This window comes from Oncorhynchus clarkii, chromosome 33 (genome assembly GCF_045791955.1).
Source record: "Oncorhynchus clarkii lewisi isolate Uvic-CL-2024 chromosome 33, UVic_Ocla_1.0, whole genome shotgun sequence".
In the NCBI taxonomy this organism is placed as follows: domain Eukaryota; kingdom Metazoa; phylum Chordata; class Actinopteri; order Salmoniformes; family Salmonidae; genus Oncorhynchus; species Oncorhynchus clarkii.
Genome location: NC_092179.1, coordinates 7435895 through 7456610, shown reverse-complemented (window position 1 = coordinate 7456610; position 20716 = coordinate 7435895). Strand labels below are relative to the sequence as shown.

The window sequence follows — 20716 nt, the reverse complement described above, 5'->3', positions numbered from 1 at the left end:
AAATAATGTCTTAGAAAAACAGAACTGATATGGCAGGTGAAAACCTGAGAAAAATACTTCCAGGAAGTACTATTATTTTGAAAGGCTGTTCTTCCATTGAAAGCCTATCCACCATACAAAGACCCAGTTCACGATCTCTATGGCTTCTTCTACATGTGGCCAGTCTTTAGGCATTGTTTCAGGCTTGTACTCTGAAAAATGAGGGAGATACAGCACTTTCAATGAGTGGACAGTGGAAATTTCCAGACCTGAGTCCAGCGCATGATCGGGAGCGCACCTTTCTTGTTTCTTCTTTTCTATTGACAAAGCTTTTGTCTGGTTGAAATATTATTGATTATTTATGACAAAAACAACATGATTTGATTTTAAACATCGCTTGACATGTTTCTACCAACTTTTATTGTACTTTTTTGACTTTTTGTCTAGATGTTGAGAGCACGCTTTGTGCCTTTGGATTACTGAACTAACACGCACCAACAAAATTTAGTTTTTTGGACATAAAGAGGGACATTATCGAACAAAACAAACATTTATTGTTTTGGGAGTGCCACCAGATGAAGATCGTCAAAGGTTAGTGATTCATTTAATCGCTTTTTCTGACTTTTGTGAGTCCTCTCCTTGGCTGGAAAATGTCTGCATGGTTTCTTGTGGCTAGGCGCTGTCCTAACATAATCGCATGGTTGTGCTTTCGCCGTAAAGCCTTTTTTAAATCAGACACTGTGGTTGGATTAACAAGAAGTTTATCTTTAAAATGGTGTATAATACTTGTATGTTTACGGAATTTTAATTATGGGATTTCTGTTTGAATTTGGCGCCCTGCAATTTCACTGGCTGTTGTCGAGGTGGGATGCTAGCGTCCCAATGATCCCAGAGAGGTTAAGACACTTAACAGCTTACAGATAGTAGGCAATTAAGGTCACAGTTATGAAAACGTGGGACACTAAAGAGGCCTTTCTACTGACTCTGGAAAAACACCAAAAGAAAGATGCCCATGGTCCCTGCTCATCTGCGTGAACGTGCCTTAGGCATGTTGCAAGGAGGCATGAGGACTGCAGATGTGGCCAGGGCAATACATTCCAATGTCCGTACTGTGAGACGCCTAAGTCAGCGCTACAGGGAGGACAGCTGATCGTCCTCGCAATGGCAGACTACGTGTAACAACATCTGCACAGGATTGGTACATCCGAACATCACACCTGCGGGACAGGTACAGGATGGCAACAGCAACTGCCCGAGTTACACCAGGAACGCACAATCCCTCCATCAGTGCTCAGAATGTCCCCAATAAGCTGAGAGAGGCTGGACTGAGGGCTCGTAGGCCTGTAGTAAGGCAGGTCCTCACCAGACATCACCCGCAACAACGCCGCCTATGAGCACAAACCCACCGTCACTGGACCAGACAGGACTGGCAAAAAGTGCTCTTCACTGATGAGTTGCGGTTTTGTCTCACCAGGGGTGATGGTCGGATTTGCGTCAATGGAATTAGCGTTACCCCGAGACCTGTACTCTAGAGCGGGATCGATTTGGAGGTAGAGAGTCCTGCATGTTCTGAGGCGGTGTGTTACAGTGTAGCGGTATTTATTAGAGAGGGGCAAATAAAGATTTTGTTCGGGCCCCAGGCAGGTATTAACCATGCCGAAAGGAAAATAGTAGAATAGAGAGAGTACCACTACCAGACCCACACACATCAGCAGAAGAGACTGCCTAGAGTGTAGCCTGTTTACCAGATAGCCAGTGGAGAGAAAGGAGAAGACACACCATATAAACCCACATCACAGCACAGGGGTAACCCCAACAAGAATACCTCATACAATAATAATAATACTAATAATGGCAGAGCAATTTAACAACAACTTCATACAAGAAAGAACCCAGTCATCAACAGAGGATTTGCAATCTGTATCTTCCAGTGGATGAGTGCAGAGGGTATGAATGTGGGGGGGTGTTCATAGACACAACAAAGGCCTTAAAAATGTCCACAATCTTCTCAGCCACATGTCATTAATACACCTCACCTCAATACAGTTCACATAACAATACACAACTTGCAAGCAACCTCCCTTTTAACTGAGACATCCTTCTCCCTCGTGGTACCCTTCCTGCAGGCTCATCCTGACAGGACCCTCCAGCATGACAATGCCACCAGCCGTACTACTCGTTCTGTGCGTGATTTCCTTCAAGACAGGAATGTCAGTGTTCTGCAATGGCCAGCGAAGAGCCCGGATCTCAATCCCATTGAGCACGTCTGGGACCTGTTGGATCTGAGGGCTAGGGCCATTCCCCCCCCAGAAAGGTCAGGGAACTTGCAGGTGCCTTGGTGGAAGAGTGGGGTAACATCTCACAGCAAGAACTGTCAAATCTGGTGCAGTCCATGAGGAGGAGATGCACTGCAGTACTTAATGCAGCTGGTGGCCACACCAGATACTGACTGTTACTTTTGATTTTCACTCCCCCTTTTTTTCGGGGTCACATTATTCCATTTCTGTTAGTCACATGTCTGTGGAACTTGTTCAGTTTGTCTGTTGTTGAATCTTATGTTTGTTCAAATATTTACACATGTTAAGTTTACTGAAAATAATCGCAGTTGACAGTGAGAGGACGTTTCTTTTTATTTACGTAGAAAGTAGCTACAAACATGAAAATGTATTGAAATACGTCACCAACCATACGATCACTTTAAATATAAAATCTAATCCAATTCTATTTGTTACGTGCGCCGAATACAACATGTGTAGACCTTACTATGAAATGCTTACTTACAATCCCTTAATTAACCAACAGTGCAGTTTTAAGAAAATATAATCAAGAAAATATTTACTAAATGAGACTGACTAACAAAATCAATTGTGGCCTGTGGAATGTCCCACTCCTCTTCAATGGCTTTACTGTTGCAGGATATAGGCGGGATCTGGAACACGCTGTTGTACACGTTGATCCAGAGCATCCCAAACATGCTCAACGGGTGATCCTTGCGACGTGTTGTCATGCTAAAACATGAGGTAATGCTGACTGATGTATGGTGCGACCATGGGCCTCCAGGATCTCTTCACGGCATCTCTTTGCATTCAAATTGTCATCGATAAAATGCAATTGTGTTCGTTGTCGGTAGCTGATGGCTGCCCATACCATAACCCCACCGCCACCGCGGGGCACTCTGTTCATAACGTTGAAACCAGCGAGCCACTCGCCCACACGACGCCATACACACTTTCTGCCATCTGCCCGATACAGTTGAAACCTGGTTTCATCTTGTGAAGAGCGCACTTCTCCAGTGTTCAAGTGGCCGTCGAAGGTGAGCATTTTTCCACAAGTTGGTTATGAAGCCGAGCTGCAGTCAGGTCAAGACCCTGGTGAGGATGACAAGCAGGCAGATGAGCTTCCGTGAGATGGTATCTGACAGTTTGTGCAGAAACTATTTTAGGGCGCAAACCCGCAGTTTCATCAGCTGTCCAGTTGGCTGGTCTCAGGCGATCCCGCAGGTGAAGTAGCAGGATGTGGAGGTCCTGGGCTGTTGTGGTTACACGTTGGAGGGGGTTTATGGTAGAGAAATGAACATAACATTCTCTAGCAACAGTTCAGACCCCGACTGCGGGGGATTGATCCAAGAGCCTTCAAAAGTGGGGCTGCGGGCCGCCAGTTGTCCATCCCTGACTTTGGTAGAAGTCTGGATTAAGAGCAAGGTTTGTGTGAATCTGTCTCACAAACAACTGGAGAGACCACACACACACACACACTTTACTTTCTGCCAGTTTAGCTGGGAGCTAGGGTCCCTGCTGTGGGAGTCAGTGTTGAGGTGATGTAGTGAGAGGTGCAGTGGGTTTCTATCCTGGTATTACTCCTCTGGGATGTTTTAAGCAGGACTATGACTCATAGCTTCTGCCTGGTTCAGCTTGCTTCTGTGTGGGGGTGGCTGAGGTTTGGAGCCCAGGGCTGGGTAATGCCAGTCTCTGTTTGGGGAAATATCTCACCCCTGCCAATTAGATTCATTCATTTGTGCCCAGGAGGGAGGTGTGGGAGAGAGGGAGGAGAGCCAGGGAAAGCAAGGTTCCAGACAAACATTTTCAGTTGGTGGCACCAGTCCATCATTTGGTCACACCAATATTTCTTTGCGACATTATCTTATTAAGTCGGTGCTTTATTTAAAAAAAATAATAGACTACTAAGATGTTATTCAGTAATACATTTATATATATTCATGTTTCAAAATGTTCTAATGTGCAACCTAATCCAGTGATTGTCATGCATTTTGGGTTGACAATTAGGCTGTTAAATGTTACTGTTAAAATGACTCTAAATATACTGTTATACCCACTAGTAGCCATGCGTTAGTCTAAAAGTGAATGTAATCTCCATAAACCGGCCCAGTGAGGCATATGCAATCGCAATGGCCAATGCTCATTTCTCGCACTCTGTAACTCGAAGCCATATCAAATGGCTTTGGTTGTAAAATAGTTGCTATTGAGCTCAAAATTGAGAGTTGATTACAAAAAAAAAAGTACAGAAAGCTGACAACAGGATCGCTGTGTTTCCCCCGCTATTGGATTTGAAGATGTTATGCAATCAGAACCACTTTTTTTCCTGGGTAAGGAGAGCGAGTGGCTTGCTCAGCACAGTAGCAGGACTCGGCGAAAAAGGTACAGGGGCAGGCAGACATTTTCATGACAAGAATGATGAGGATAATTTCCCTTTCTGTTTAACCAAATCATGGTTTTAGCCTCCTAGAGTAAAAATGTGTGTAGAAATTCAAAGGGTCGCAAAAGTGACTAAATGTGAGCCCTTTGTCTACACCCATTCAGCATCATTCACACCCTCTTAAGCTTTAGCCCCACCCATCTCTTTAAGGGTTGATCTTAATGTATTAACAGCACCCAAGCTAACTTGCTAGCTACTTCCAGGCATCTAAGGGAGAGAGAACAGCTCACTGAACACTCGCCCTAGCAGAGCTGTTATGTTATCCAGAGCGTTGGCGACTGCAACTGTACTGTCAGATTTGTCCATTCATAAATTCAGAGCGCCCATCAGTTATTCTGCGCTCTCTGGCACACTCAGCTAACTAGGTAAACGATGAACCGTAATCCCAACTCACGTCGTCACTTCCACTGCTTTGAAAACTCCTCCAGAAAGTGGTGAGCAACACTTCTGCAGTTTTAATACACAATCCATTTTTAAAAATACCGCATTCAACAGGGTTACCTAGAAGTACTGACCAGCTCAAATAGACTGAAGGGCGCTATATTGTAGACCAATCCAAACTCATTTCTCGGCATGTCCAGCCCACTCATTATCTCAGCCAATCATGGCTAGCGGGAAGGCTGCGGTCTATTTCTTTGGCTAAGCCAACTGGTCTCGTAATTTAACAATTTTATTCCTACTTACAGATGGCATATAAGTTTGATATTAAGGCACATGAAAGTTCACATGTTCTAGAAGGCGTTTCTGTCAAAAAATACAATTAGATAAGCCCTGGAGAGAGGAGAATGAAACAATGGGGATGTAAGGAGAAACATTGGAAGGGAGACTCAGGCAGAGGGAGGGTGGCAGGCAGGCAGAGGGGAGACATTGAGAGGGAGGGGGAGGCAGGTGAGACTGGAAGAATAGAATGAGATGGGGAGGGATGGGGACCTGGGGAGGCAGGGGGAAGAGGGAGTTGTTCTGGCTGACTGCGGCTCGCTCTCTCCTACCTTTTTATTGACAGCTGGATGCCTCTTTTTCAGCTCCGCTAGCTACTCAATCACACAGCTGATAGAGAGGCCTGTCACTCATATTCTCCTTGTTTCTGACACACACACAAAGCCAACACTCGTGCTCTATTCATTCCTTTCTCTGACACATCCAACACCAACTCAAACGATAAGACCCCATTCACATGCGCATTTAAGTGCCTCACAGACCCCGTTAAAATATGTCCGAGCACTCCCAATCAACTAGTCCTAGAATTAGAGAGTCAGGGGAATGCAGGGGGAGGAGAGGACAGGCTCTCAGTGTGAGGGAAATATTTCTCCGATAAGCCCACGATTGCTGATTGTTCCCTCACAGTGAGGAGCCAGGTTATCCCCAAACACACACACAGCCGTCCGCCAGTCAGCAGAGGGAGAGATGGATGGAGAGAATGTTGATGGAGGTGGGTCAATATGGCTTTGTCCTCCTCAACACGCCCCCCCCCCCCCCCCCCGTGTGTGTTTGTATGGGTGTGTGTACACAGCCCGCTGTTCAGCAGGTCTATTGTGACTCGGGGTTATCTGTGGCTGTCATCTCTGTTGCAGACGCCTCCAGCGACAGACAGGCAGACAGACACATACTTTCTCTGTTGTCCTCTGTTGCTGTTCACTTTGTTGATTGGCGCCGACACACACAATAACTAGCCTCAGTCATCGAAGACTGTGTCCCACATTGTTTGGCCACTAACAGAATGGAAAGGGGAATAAATGGCAGCCCTGAAAACATCATTGGCCTTACATCGATCGTGAGATTCTTGTCATTCTTGGGATGAAAAGGGGGAATGGTTTGTCATTGTTGGTGAGGGCAGAGACGTGACAGACGGACAGTGACCCGATGGCTCCGTTTCTAGTGGAGAATAACAGAACAGTGAGAAAATAAAAAGAAAGAAGAACAAAGTGTGGAATGTGGACATGTCCTGCCATTGCCTCAGAGGATCAAAGCTGGAGTCAAGCACTTTATCACAGACAGTCTGGAGCTGTGGCTTTGTGGAGAGATGGGGAATGAGAAAGGGAGGGAGAGAGGAAGAAGGGAGGGGGGGTGATAGAGGAGGGAGAGGTGGGGCGAGAGAAGCAGATAAGAGAGACAGCGCCACACAGTGTTCATACTGACCTCTGACCCAGCTGGACAGTCTAGATCACAGGGTGTCATCTGAGTGCTATAGGTCAGGTTAAGTGTACCATAACACTTGCACTGTGGCCTCACTCCTTACTTCTCTAGTGCTCTGCAGTAGGCCAGGTGTTACTTTCTAAATGTAATCTGTTACAGTTACAAGTTACCTGTCCTCAATTGTAATCAGTAAATTATCTTTTGGATTACCCACACCCAGTAACGTAATCTGATTACTTTTAGATTACATTCCCCTTAAGAGGCATTATAAGGAGACAAAAAAAAAGATTACTGATTGCACATCTATTGCAGGAAAAATCGGTGTTTAGAGTTTACATGGCTGGCCACAAATGGATGTTGCATTTTACTTAACGGGTTGGTTATGTAGGCTTCTTCGAGCCCATTGCTTTATTCTACAAATAATAATACGATTCGGCCATTTCTTTACGTTATAAACCAAAGTCATATTTCCAGTCGTTCCAATGAATTGACCCGTTGGTCTTCAGGAATAGGTCTTGGAAATATGGAATTATAAATTAGCCCCAATTAGTTGTTTTTTTTACCTGCCGCACAACCCAACAACGAAGGACTGATTAGCCTACTCTGTTGTTGATGATGTTGTTGTCATGGAGGACTGATTAGCCCACTCTGTTGTTGATGATGTTGTTGTCATGGAGGACTGATTAGCCTACTCTGTTGTTGATGATGTTGTTGTCATGGAGGACTGATTAGCCTACTCTGTTGTTGATGATGTTGTTGTCATGGAGGACTGATTAGCCTACTCTGTTGTTGATGATGTTGTTGTCATGGAGGACTGATTAGCCTACTCTGTTGTTGATGATGTTGTTGTCATGGAGGACTGATTAGCCCACTCTGTTGTTGATGATGTTGTTGTCATGGAGGACTGATTAGCCTACTGTTGTTGATGATTTTGTTGTCATGGAGGACTGATTAGCCTACTCTGTTGTTGATCATGTTGTCATGGAGGACTGATTAGCCTACTCTGTTGTTGATGATGTTGTCATGGAGGACTGATTAGCCCACTCTGTTGTTGATGATGTTGTTGTCATGGAGGACTGATTAGCCTACTCTGTTGTTGATGATGTTGTCATGGAGGACTGATTAGCCTACTATGTTGTTGATGATGTTGTCATGGAGGACTGATTAGCCTACTCTGTTGTTGATGTTGTTGTCATGGAGGACTGATTAGCCTACTCTGTTGTTGATGATGTTGTTGTCATGGAGGACTGATTAGCCTACTCTGTTGTTGATGATGTTGTCATGGAGGACTGATTAGCCTACTCTGTTGTTGATGATGTTGTTGTCATGGAGGACTGATTAGCCCACTCTGTTGTTGATGATGTTGTTGTCATGGAGGACTGATTAGCCTACTCTGTTGTTGATGATGTTGTTGTCATGGAGGACTGATTAGCCTACTCTGTTGTTGATGATGTTGTTGTCATGGAGGACTGATTAGCCTACTCTGTTGTTGATGATGTTGTCATGGAGGACTGATTAGCCTACTCTGTTGTTGATGATGTTGTTGTCATGGAGGACTGATTAGCCTACTCTGTTGTTGATGATTTTGTTTTTGATGGAGGAGGACTGTTGTTGAATTAGACTACTCTGTTGTTGATGATGTTGTCATGGAGGACTGATTAGCCTACTCTGTTGTTGATGATGTTGTTGTCATGGAGGACTGATTAGCCCACTCTGTTGTTGATGATTTTGTTTTTGATGGAGGACTGATTAGCCTACTGTTGTTGATGATGTTGTTGTCATGGAGGACTGATTAGCCTACTCTGTTGTTGATGTTGTTGTTGATGTTGATTAGTCTGTTGTTGATGATGTTGTTGTCATGGAGGACTGATTAGCCTACTCTGTTGTTGATGATGTTGTTGTCATGGAGGACTGATTAGCCTACTCTGTTGTTGATGATTTTGTTTTTGATGGAGGACTGATTAGCCTACTCTGTTGTTGATGATGTTGTTGTCATGGAGGACTGATTAGCCTACTCTGTTGTTGATGATGTTGTTGTCATGGAGGACTGATTAGCCTACTCTGTTGTTGATGATGTTGTTGTCATGGAGGACTGATTAGCCTACTCTGTTGTTGATGATGTTGTTGTCATGGAGGACTGATTAGCCTACTCTGTTGTTGATGATGTTGTTGTCATGGAGGACTGATTAGCCTACTCTGTTGTTGATGATGATGTTGTTGTCATGGAGGACTGATTAGCCTACTCTGTTGTTGATGATGTTGTCATGGAGGACTGATTAGCCTACTCTGTTGTTGATGATTTTGTTTTTGATGGAGGACTGATTAGCCTACTCTGTTGTTGATGATGTTGTTGTCATGGAGGACTGATTAGCCTACTCTGTTGTTGATGATGTTGTTGTCATGGAGGACTGATTAGCCTACTCTGTTGTTGATGATGTTGTTGTCATGGAGGACTGATTAGCCTACTGTTGTTGATGATGTTGTTGTCATGGAGGACTGATTAGCCTACTCTGTTGTTGATGATGTTGTTGTCATGGAGGACTGATTAGCCTACTCTGTTGTTGATGTTGTTGTCATGGAGGACTGATTAGCCTACTCTGTTGTTGATGATGTTGTTGTCATGGAGGACTGATTAGCCTACTCTGTTGTTGATGATGTTGTTGTCATGGAGGACTGATTAGCCTACTGTTGTTGATAATGTTGTTGTCATGGAGGACTGATTAGCCTACTCTGTTGTTGATGATGTTGTTGTCATGGAGGACTGATTAGCCTACTCTGTTGTTGATGATTTTGTTTTTGATGGAGGACTGATTAGCCTACTCTGTTGTTGATGATGTTGTTGTCATGGAGGACTGATTAGCCTACTCTGTTGTTGATGTTGTTGTCATGGAGGACTGATTAGCCTACTCTGTTGTTGATGATTTTGTTGTCATGGAGGACTGATTAGCCTACTCTGTTGTTGATGATGTTGTTGTCATGGAGGACTGATTAGCCTACTCTGTTGTTGATGATGTTGTTGTCATGGAGGACTGATTAGCCTACTCTGTTGTTGATGATGTTGTTGTCATGGAGGACTGATTAGCCTACTCTGTTGTTGATGATGTTGTTGTCATGGAGGACTGATTAGCCTACTCTGTTGTTGATGATGTTGTTGTCATGGAGGACTGATTAGCCTACTCTGTTGTTGATGATTTTGTTTTTGATGGAGGACTGATTAGCCTACTCTGTTGTTGATGATGTTGTTGTCATGGAGGACTGATTAGCCTACTCTGTTGTTGATGATGTTGTTGTCATGGAGGACTGATAGGGCTCATAGCTTTGAGTTGACATGTAAATTCTGCTCTGGGAATAGCATGCTTCGAGCACTGCCGAGAAGGGTTTTGTACAGGACACGTGGAAGAAGAGCCCCGTAGGGTGCGTTTGCTGTATGGCTATCGTTGACCTTTTTAGTTGGTGACACTTTGACGTCTGGACAATTTGCAGAAGTCTTAAGAGTTTGAGGATGTGTCCGTCAGGAGAGAAAATATCTCCTCCCCCCTCCTTATTTACGACTCCGCCTTTTCCAGTGGGCCAGAGAGAGAGAGGGGTACAGTAGCTAGTTCATTAAAGCAAGGGATCTTGAAGCTGATGTAATTATTGGTGCCTGTGGGCTCTGGGCTAGTCTTAATGCCTGCTTCAAAGTGGCCAAGTGCTCACTCTCTGAACAGGTAATTGCATTTAGGCACATAGAGAGAGGGAGGGAGAAAGATGAAGGGCAACGAGGGAGCAGTAACCTGGGAGGACCAGCTGTGCCTGGGCAGCATAGTCTGGTCTGTTGACCTGAGGACATGGCTACTGCACGTGTGCAGATGGAGCCAGGAAGTCTCAATCCCGACCCCGCTCTAATTAATCAGACCATAGACCACCAAACCAGATATGATCTCACTGCATTGAACTGAGGGGTTCAGAACACTCAGTGGTCTGGTCCTGGAGCTCCACTATAGGAGAATGGACTTGGATGGGGGAGGAGGGGTAACACTTGGGAGCGAGGATGGCTGAAAATACCTTGACCCGGTACTGCTGTGTACTTCCGAATCCATGTCAGCCATTGAAATATCCTTTCTTTGTGTCAGCCTACGTGAAATCCGTGTTATTTTCTGGAAGTAGCTTCTTATAGCTGGGCTGTACAGTAGCCCTGGGAGGTCACAGGGAAGGGAGAGGTGATGGTAGGCCAAGGTTTCTCTCTCGGTCTCCCCACCCTCTCTCCTTCTCCCTCTCTCTCCCCCTCTGTCAGTAGTGTGTTGTATCCATAGCCACTCCTGTATTCATGGCCACAACACTCGGGCCCCAGAACGCTCACTGCAGGATGCACAGTTGAGCCTGAAGGTCGGGCAGCAATTGTTTATCGGTTAATATGTCTCGCTCCCTCTGTCGCTCCCTCTCTCTCTCGCTCCCTCTCTCTCTCGCTCCCTCTCTCTCTCGCTCTCTCTCTCGCTCTCTCTCTCTCGCTCCCTCTGTCGCTCTCTCTCTCTCTCGCTCCCTCTGTCGCTCTCTCTCTCTCTCCCTCTGTCGCTCTCTCTCTCTCTCGCTCCCTCTGTCGCTCTCTCTCTCTCTCGCTCCCTCTGTCGCTCTCTCTCGCTCCCTCTGTCGCTCTCTCTCTCTCTCGCTCCCTCTGTCGCTCTCTCTCTCTCTCGCTCCCTCTGTCGCTCTCTCTCTCTCTCGCTCCCTCTGTCGCTCTCTCTCTCTCTCGCTCCCTCTGTCGCTCTCTCTCTCTCTCTCGCTCCCTCTGTCGCTCTCTCTCTCTCTCTCTCGCTCCCTCTGTCGCTCTCTCTCTCTCTCTCTCGCTCCCTCTGTCGCTCTCTCTCTCGCTCCCTCTGTCGCTCTCTCTCGCACCCTCTGTCGCTCTCTCTCGCACCCTCTGTCGCTCTCTCTCGCACCCTCTGTCGCTCTCTCTCGCACCCTCTGTCTCTCTCTCTCTCTCTGTCGCTCTCTCTGTCGCTCTCTCTCGCTCCCTCTGTCGCTCTCTCTCGCTCTCTCTCTCTCTCGCTCCCTCTGTCGCTCTCTCTCTCTCTCGCTCCCTCTGTCGCTCTCTCTCTCTCTCGCTCTCTCTCTCTCTGTCGCTCTCTCTCTCTCTGTCGCTCTCTCTCTCTGTCGCTCCCTCTCGCTCGCTCGCTCCCTCTGTCGCTCGCTCGCTCGCTCCCTCTGTCGCTCTCTCTCGCTCGCTCGCTCCCTCTGTCGCTCGCTCTCTCTTGCTCTCTCTCGCTCCCTCTGTCGCTCTCTCTCTCTCGCTCGCTCCCTCTGTCGCTCTCTCTCTCTCTCGCTCTCTCTCTCTGTCGCTCTCTCTCTCTCTCTCTCTCGCTCTCTCTCTCTGTCGCTCCCCCTCTCTCCCTCTCTCTCTCTGTCGCTCCCCTCCTCTCTGTCGCTCCCCCTCTCTCCCTCTCTCTCTCTGTCGCTCCCCCTCTCTCCCTCTCTCTCTCTCTCGCTCCCCCCCTCTGTCGCTCTCTCGCTCCCCCCTCTCTCTCGCTCCCCCTCTCTCTCTCGCTCCCCCCTCTCTCTCGCCCCCCTCCCTCTCTCGCTCCCCCCCCCCTCTCTTGCCTTCTCCTTGCAGCTCTCTCTACAAGTGCAACACATCAGCATCATAGCCACACTCCTTCCATAGTAATTCCCATGGCTCAGAATGCAGACACACACGTTTGTAATAACTTAGAGACTCAGCCTATGATTTAATCATTTATTGCTTTGTAAATGCAGGCTAGATCCAAAGCCTGTTGTGAGGTTGTTGCTTTTCGTCCCCGAAGGCCTTAATCAAATAAGAAATGATTTGATTACTTAAATGTACATTAGGATTAAAAACTGGGCTTGTCTGCAAATGTCAAATGAACGTGACTTGCTCCACTATGTAAAGTCCACTTCCAGTGGCAGTGTGTACATTAGGACCAACCTCAAACAAAAGTGACTTTTCAATGTCCAATTACTGTTCGCCTGTGTTATTAGCAGACCCATCAGCACTCTCTGAATGGAGCTCTAGAAATCTGATCTTACATCTGCCTATTAGATGGATGCCCTCTTCACTCTGCTATAAGGAGACACCATTACCTCTTCAAGACCTGTCGTCTATTCATACTGCGACTAAAGGTGACCTTGCATGTATAATGGTCTCAGTACTTAGAGGAACTGACCCCCCCCCCTCCCCCCTCTGGTTGATATGTGGCCTATGTGGCGTCGGTCATAAACATACGTTCTGGTCCCAGAACAGTTAAGTGTAGTAATGAGGAGGGTGATAATGGATGAAAAATCAGTCCCCCTTCAAGCCCTGCTGCTGATATTTGCGTTTTAGTCTGTAAATGTTGCATTTAATCTCCTGTCAGCTTGTGTTTAGTGGTTGAGAGGACGGCTCACCTCCTGATCTCACTCTCTCGCCTTCTCTCTGTCTGTGACCTCCCCTTTTCTTCAGGAAGGCCACGAAATGGCCCGTGGATCACGAGCTGGGGTTGCTAGTTGCTCACCCTTGAATGAGACTGTGTGTCCAGTGTCCCTCCGCTAGTATACACAGTTGTTTGTTCATCTGTCGTCATTACTATTCCTCACACGCATCCTTTTTTTCTTTACTGAAGGACATGAGCGTTTGAAGCAACATTTTAGGGCAACAGACTTGTCTCTGTTTTTAAGTCAAATTGATAATAGTGCGGCCATCACCCCTAGTAAGTCAGACCACACCTTGCTGTGAAATTAATTTTTCTCTCTCTCTCTCCAATCAAGGACAACTACACATTTGCCCAGCCGGGGATCCAAAGGAAAGTCAAGGCTCTGGAGGAGTTGGTCAGCAGGATCGATGGTGAGCTTCCTCTCCTCTTCCTCTCACTCTCCTGTCCTCTCCTGTGGTCCTTTCTCTCTCGCTGTCTCTCTCGCGCGCTGTCTCTCTCGCGCGCTGTCTCTCTCGCGCGCTGTCTCTCTCGCGCGCTGTCTCTCTCGCGCGCTGTCTCTCTCGCGCGCTGTCTCTCTCGCGCGCTGTCTCTCTCGCGCGCTGTCTCTCTCGCGCGCTGTCTCTCTCGCGCGCTGTCTCTCTCGCGCGCTGTCTCTCTCGCGCGCTCTCTCTCGCGCGCTCTCTCTCGCGCGCTCTCTCTCTCGCGCGCTCTCTCTCGCGCGCTCTCTCTCTCGCGCGCTCTCTCTCTCGCGCGCTCTCTCTCTCGCACGCTCTCTCTCTCGCGCGCGCTCTCTCTCTCGCGCGCGCTCTCTCTCTCGCGCGCGCTCTCTCTCGCGCGCGCTCTCTCTCTCTCTCCCCCCCTTGTCCTCTCCTGTGGTTCTTTCCCTTTCAATTCAAGGGCTTTATTGGCATGGGAAACATGTGTTAACATTGCCAAAGCAAGTGAGGTAGATAATATATAAAGTGAAATAAACAATAAAAATTAACAGTAAACATCACACATACAGAAGTTTCAAAACAATAAAGACATTACAAATGTCATATAAGTGTTTTAACAATGTACAAATGGTAAAGGACACAAGATAAAATAAACAAGCATAAATATGGGTTGTATTTACAATGGTGTGTGTTCTTCACTGGTTGCCCTTTTCTCGTGGCAACAGGTCACAAATCTTGCTGCTGTGATGGCACACTGTGGAATTTCACCCAGTAGATATGAGAGGTTTTCAAAATAGGATTTGTTTTCGAATTCTTTGTGGATCTGTGTAATCTGAGGGAAATATGTCTCTCTAATATGGTCATACATTGGGCAGGAGGTTAGGAAGTGCAGCTCAGTTTCCACCTCATTTTGTGGGCAGTGAGCACTGTCTGCCTACGGCGGCCTTTCTCAATAGCAAGGCTATGCTCACTGAGTCTGTACATAGTCAAAGCTTTCCTTAATTTTGGGTCAGTCACAGTGGTCAGGTATTCTGCCGCTGTGTACTCTCTGTGTAGGGCCAAATAGCCTTCTAGTTTGCTCTGTTTTTTTGTTAATTCTTTCCAATGTGTTAAGTAATTCTCTTTTTGTTTTCTCATGATTTGGTTGGGTCTAATTTTGCTGCTGTCCTGGGGCTCTGTAGGGTGTTTGTGTTTGTGAACAGAGCCCCAGGACCAGATTGCCTCTCTCTTTCCCCCTCTCTCTCCTGTGGTCCTTTCCCTCTCTCTCTCCTGTGGTCCTTTCCCCCTCTCTCTCCTGTGGTCCTTTCCCCCTCTCTCTCCTGTGGTCCTTTCCCTCTCTCTCTCCTGTGGTCCTTTCCCCCTCTCTCTCCTGTGGTCCTTTCCCTCTCTGTCTCCTGTGGTCCTTTCCCTCTCTCTCTCCTGTGGTCCTTTCCCCCTCTCTCTCCTGTGGTCCTTTCCCTCTCTCTCTCCTGTGGTCCTTTCCCTCTCTCTCTCCTGTGGTCCTTTCCCTCTTTTTTATTTATTTTTATTTTACCTTTATTTAACCAGGCAAGTCAGTTAAGAACAAATTCTTATTTTCAATGACGGCCTGGGAACAGTGGGTTAACTGCCTTTCAGGGGCAGAACCAGATTTGTACCTTCTCTCTCGCAACCTTGGTTCCTTTCCAAAGCTCTAACCACTAGGCTACCCTGCCGCTACCCTGCCGTCCTTTCCCTCTCTCTCTCCCCTGTGGTCCTTTCCCCCTCTCTCTCCTGTGGTCCTTTCCCCATCTCTCTCCTGTGGTCCTTTCCCCATCTCTCTCCTGTGGTCATTTCCCTCTCTCTCTCCTGTGGTCCTTTCCCTCTCTCTCTCCTGTGGTCCTTTCCCTCTCTCTCTCCTGTGGTCCTTTCCCTCTCTCTCTCCTGTTCTCTCATGTGGTCCTTTCCCCCTCTCTCTCCTGTGGTCCTTTCCCCCTCTCTCTCCTGTGGTCCTTTCCCCCTCTCTCTCCTGTGGTCCTTTCCCTCTCTCTCTCCTGTGGTCCTTTCCCTCTCTCTCTCCTGTGGTCCTTTCCCTCTCTCTCTCCTGTGGTCCTTTCCCTCTCTCTCCTGTGGTCCTTTCCCTCTCTCTCTCCTGTGGTCCTTTCCCTCTCTCTCTCCTGTGGTCCTTTCCCTCTCTCTCTCCTGTGGTCCTTTCCCTCTCTCTCTCCTGTGGTCCTTTCCCTCTCTCTCTCCTGTGGTCCTTTCCCCCTCTCTCTCCTGTTCTCTCATGTGGTCCTTTCCCTCTCTCTCTCTCCTGTTCTCTCCTGTGGTCCTTTCCCCCTCTCTCTCCTGTGGTCCTTTCCCTCTCTCTCTCCTGTGGTCCTTTCCCTCTCTCTCTCTCTCTCTCTCTCTCTGTGTCTCTGTCTCGTCTTGTCCTGTGGTCCTTTCCCTCTTTCTGTTTCCCTTTTTCCATCTGTGTGGTTTCCGGGAAGGGAAATCCTGTCTCTGAGCACAACCCTGTGTCCTCTCTCTCTCTCTGTCTGTCCATCTGTCTGTCTGACCATATCTCTCTTCCTGTCAGAATGACGATTAGTCTGTCCATCTGTCAGAGTGATCGCGGACACACACACACACACACACCCTGACTGCTGTGTGTCATCCCCAATCAGTGGCGGGTCAGTGTGGCCTTTAACAGAACGGTGTCTGGCTGGCGTCTGATCCGCCGGGGGGAAGCAAGGAGCCACCAGAGCATGAGCTCCTCTCATTACTTTAAATGACAGAGGTGTAATCAGAATTCACTGGCCATCCTCTCCTCCCTCCATTTCCTGACAGAGCTGGATAAGGCTGGCCCCTGCACAGCATAAAGCCAGACTGGGACTGGACCTAGACTCAGATCTAGTCCCGTACTTTCTTTCAGGATTTAGTGGACATCTTACAGGACAGACACAGTCAGCCCAGTTCTCGACCCAGGTTCAACCTGAGACCGAGCTCTATACCCTACTGCCAGATCCAGCCCACGCCCCATCTGTACACCCCAGACCCAGGTTCAACCTGAGACCGAGCTCTATACCCTACTGCCAGATCCAGCCCACGCCCCATCTGTACACCCTAGCCCCAGACCCAGGTTCAACCTGAGACCGAGCTCTATACCCTACTGCCAGATCCAGCCCACGCCCCATCTGTACACCCTAGCCCCAGACCCAGGCATTTGTAGTCCAAAACGGTCTTATTTTTTCTTTCTTTCTGATGTCTCTGCTCAGTTTGGACTTGGCTATATTTAACAACCAAATGTATGCAGGGAGGGAAATTGAGTTGGTCTATTTGGACAAGATAAATGTCTTTAGGTCGCAGGTTAGATTTACTCTCTCTGGAGTAAGGAGGAGACAGAGATTGAACCTTACCAGTCCTCCTTGACAACTTCACTTCTTTCTCTCTTTGTCATTTAGAGTTTCCTGTTGTTGAGTTGATATCTCCATTTCCTTGATCCTACAGTACACGTCTACCTTAAATGACCTGTAAATACTTCAGCAATAAGGCCCGAGGTGGGTGTGGTGTATGGCCAATATACCACGGCTAAGGGCTGTTCTTAAGCACGACGCAATGCGGAGGTGCCTTTTTTGCTATTATAAACTGGTTATCGATGTAATTAAAGAAGCAAAAATGCATGTTTTTCTGATATACCACGTCTTTCAGCCAATCAGCATTCAGGGCTCGAACCACCTAGTTTATAATGGTAAATTAACCATACTTTGCAAGGTATATACATTTTATTAGTGTGATATTAGCCTAGCGGTTAAGAGCGTTGGGCCAGTAACCAAAAGGTCCCTGGTTCGAATCCCTGAGCCGACTAGATAAAAATCTGTCGATGTGCCCTTGAGCAAGGCACTAAAACCCGAACTGCTCCAGTAAGTATCTCTAGATAAGAACATCTGATAAATGACTACCATGTATTTGTAATATGTTTTTCCCAATTTTAACATATCGCTCATTAACTCAACACCTGGCTCTTTATTAAAGGTTTGAACCCTATAGACACACGCGTACACTTAAACACACACTTATACTTGTCTCTGCTCCCGCACGGCAAGCGGTACCGGAGCGCCAGGTCTGGTACCGAAAGGCTCCTCAACAGCTTCTACCCCCATAAGACTGCTGAACAATTAATAAAATGGCCACCGGACTATTTACATTGACCCCCCCCCCCCCCTTGTACACTGCTGCTACTTGCTGTTTCTTATCTATGCAAAGTCACTTCCACCCCTACCTACATGTACAAATGACCTGGACTAACCTGTACCCCCGCACACTGACTCGGTTATCCCCTGTATATAGCCTCGTTTTTCTTTTTGGGTTTACTTTTTATTATTATTTTTTTACTTGAATTTATTTGGTAAATATTTTCTTAACTCTTCTTGAACAGCACTGTTGGTTAAGGGCTTGTAAAGTAAGCATTTCACACCTGTTGTCTTCGGCGTATGTGACAGTTTGATTTACACACACACACACACACACACACACACACACACACACACGCACGTACGTCTCCATATAGGTTTGAATCAACACTAAGCAAAATCTGTAGTTTCTGCACTCATTGTAATTAGAGACCAAGGTTTTCTCCCGGGAATGAGTCTCTTACCTTCTAAGAGTCCCTTGTGTGGTAATTCATCTGGCACCTTATTCTCTATATAGTGCAATACTTTTGACCAGAGCCCTAATGATGCCCCCTATGGATCCTGGTCAAAAGTAGCACACTAAATAGGGAATAGCGTGCCATTTGGGACACAGGTCATTGACTCTGGTTAAATACGTCTGATGTCCACGTAATGTCCATGCTTTGCCATTCAAATGTTTCTCATTACCGTTAGTCTCTGATGGTGTTTCTCTCTGTCCTCGTCATGAATACCGAACAGAAGCCCTTATCAAATGTTTCTCATTAGTCTCTGACGGTGTTTCTCTCTGTCCTCGTCATGAATACCGAACAGAAGCCCTTATCAAATGTTTCTCATTACCGTTAGTCTCTGACGGTGTTTCTCTTTGTCCTCGTCATGAATACCGAACAGAAGCCCTTATCAAATGTTTCTCATTACCGTTAGTCTCTGACGGTGTTTCTCTCTGTCCTCGTCATGAATACCGAACAGAAGCCCTTATCAAATGTTTCTCATTACCGTTAGTCTCTGACGGTGTTTCTCTCTGTCCTCGTCATGAATACCGAACAGAAGCCCTTATCAAATGTTTCTCATTACCGTTAGTCTCTGACGGTGTTTCTCTCTCTGTCCTCGTCATGAATACCGAACAGAAGCCCTTATCAAATGACTCCTTTGTAGCGCAGTCTTGTTCTTGACCAACCTTCACATTGTTAGACTCCAGAGTCCCACTCTTGTCACATTGAACTGTATTTATCTCTAATCCGGGGAGGGGGGGGGGCTGGCTAAATGTCTTGCGCCTCACATTCAAAAGGGATGTGGAAGTAGGGGAGAATGCTGGGGGAGAATTTAAGAAGGCTGTGGTGCTGTAGTAGTTTGAAAGGGCTATAGGGACATGAGAGCAGAGAGAGACAGTTTTGGGTGAACACTTCTCCTGTTGTATGAGTTGTTGTGATGGTTTGATTGGATCTCTTGTCAGTGGAATGTGTGTAATTTTGTTCTGCTTTCATGTCAGTGTGTTGTCTCCTGCAGCAGACTAATGATCGAGACTGAGGGAAAGTGTACAACATAGGGAGAGTAAAAGACAGACAGACAAAGAGAGAGAGAGCACAGTACATCAGGTGTGAGGGGAGAGAAATGAGTAAGATTGGCTTGCGTGTGTGTTCGCGTGTATGTGTCAGACCTGGGTTCAAATACTATTTATGGTATTTTAATTACCTTCAAAAACATTTGAAAGTAAGTATTTTTATTTATTTTTTATTTTAGAACAAGTGTTTGAATATGGTAATGTATTAGGACATACATTTGGAAAGTATTGGCATATATTTTAAAATACTCATACATAGTATTTATCCAAATATTTAAATAATCTCATTAAACATCAAATCAAATCAAATTTATTTATATAGCCCTTCGTACATCAGCTGATATCTCAAAGTGCTGTACAGAAACCCAGCCTAAAACCCCAAACAGCAAGCAATGCAGGTGTAGAAGCACGATGGCTAGGAAAAACTCCCTAGAAAGGCCAAAACCTAGGAAGAAACCTAGAGAGGAACCAGGCTATGTGGGGTGGCCAGTCCTCTTCTGGCTGTGCCGGGTGGAGATTATAACAGAACATGGCCAAGATGTTCAAATGTTCATAAATGACCAGCATGGTCGAATAATAATAAGGCAGAACAGTTGAAACTGGAGCAGCAGCACGGCCAGGTGGACTGGGGACAGCAAGGAGTCATCATGTCAGGTAGTCCTGGGGCATGGTCCTAGGGCTCAGGTCCTCCGAGAGAGAGAAAGAAAGAGAGAAGGAGAGAATTAGAGAACGCACACTTAGATTCACACAGGACACCGAATAGGACAGGAGAAGTACTCCAGATATAACAAACTGACCCTAGCCCCCCGACACATAAACTACTGCAGCATAAATACTGGAGGCTGAGACAGGAGGGGTCAGGAGACACTGTGGCCCCATCCGAGGACACCCCCGGACAGGGCCAAACAGGAAGGATATAACCCCACCCACTTTGCCAAAGACCAGCCCCCACACCACTAGAGGGATATCTTCAACCACCAACTTACCATCCTGAGACAAGGCTGAGTATAGCCCACAAAGATCTCCTCCACGGCACACAACCCAAGGGGGGGGGGGGCGCCAACCCAGACAGGATGATCACATCAGTGACTCAACCCACTAGGCAGACCGTTCCATAAAAATGGAGCTCTATAGGAGAAAGCCCTGCCTCCAGCTGTTTGCTTAGAAATCTAGGGACAATTAGGAGGCCTGCGTCTTGTAAACGTAGCGTACGTGTAGGTATGTACGGCAGGACCAAATCAGAGAGATAGGTAGGAGCAAGCCCATGTAATGCTTTGTAGGTTAGCAGTAAAACCTTGAAATCAGCCCTTGCTTTGACAGTAAGCCAGTGTAGGGAGGCTAGCACTGGAGTAATATGAT

The 20716-nt window shown here is 46.8% G+C and overlaps 1 protein-coding gene across 6 annotated transcripts in view; it reads left to right on the top strand.

Annotated features, from left to right (window-relative positions):
* Nucleotides 1-20716, top strand: part of LOC139393258 (TBC1 domain family, member 22a) — a 188304-nt gene that overhangs the window by 96548 nt on the left and 71040 nt on the right. For all 6 annotated transcript variants that reach the window (XR_011629759.1, XR_011629758.1, XM_071141737.1 and 3 more), the window contains one exon: nt 13564-13639. Coding sequence is in view for 4 of the 6 variants with exons in the window: in XM_071141737.1 (XP_070997838.1) it covers nt 13564-13639 (76 nt within the window). In the remaining 2 variants the exon portion in view is untranslated. The remainder of the gene's footprint in view (nt 1-13563; nt 13640-20716) is intronic.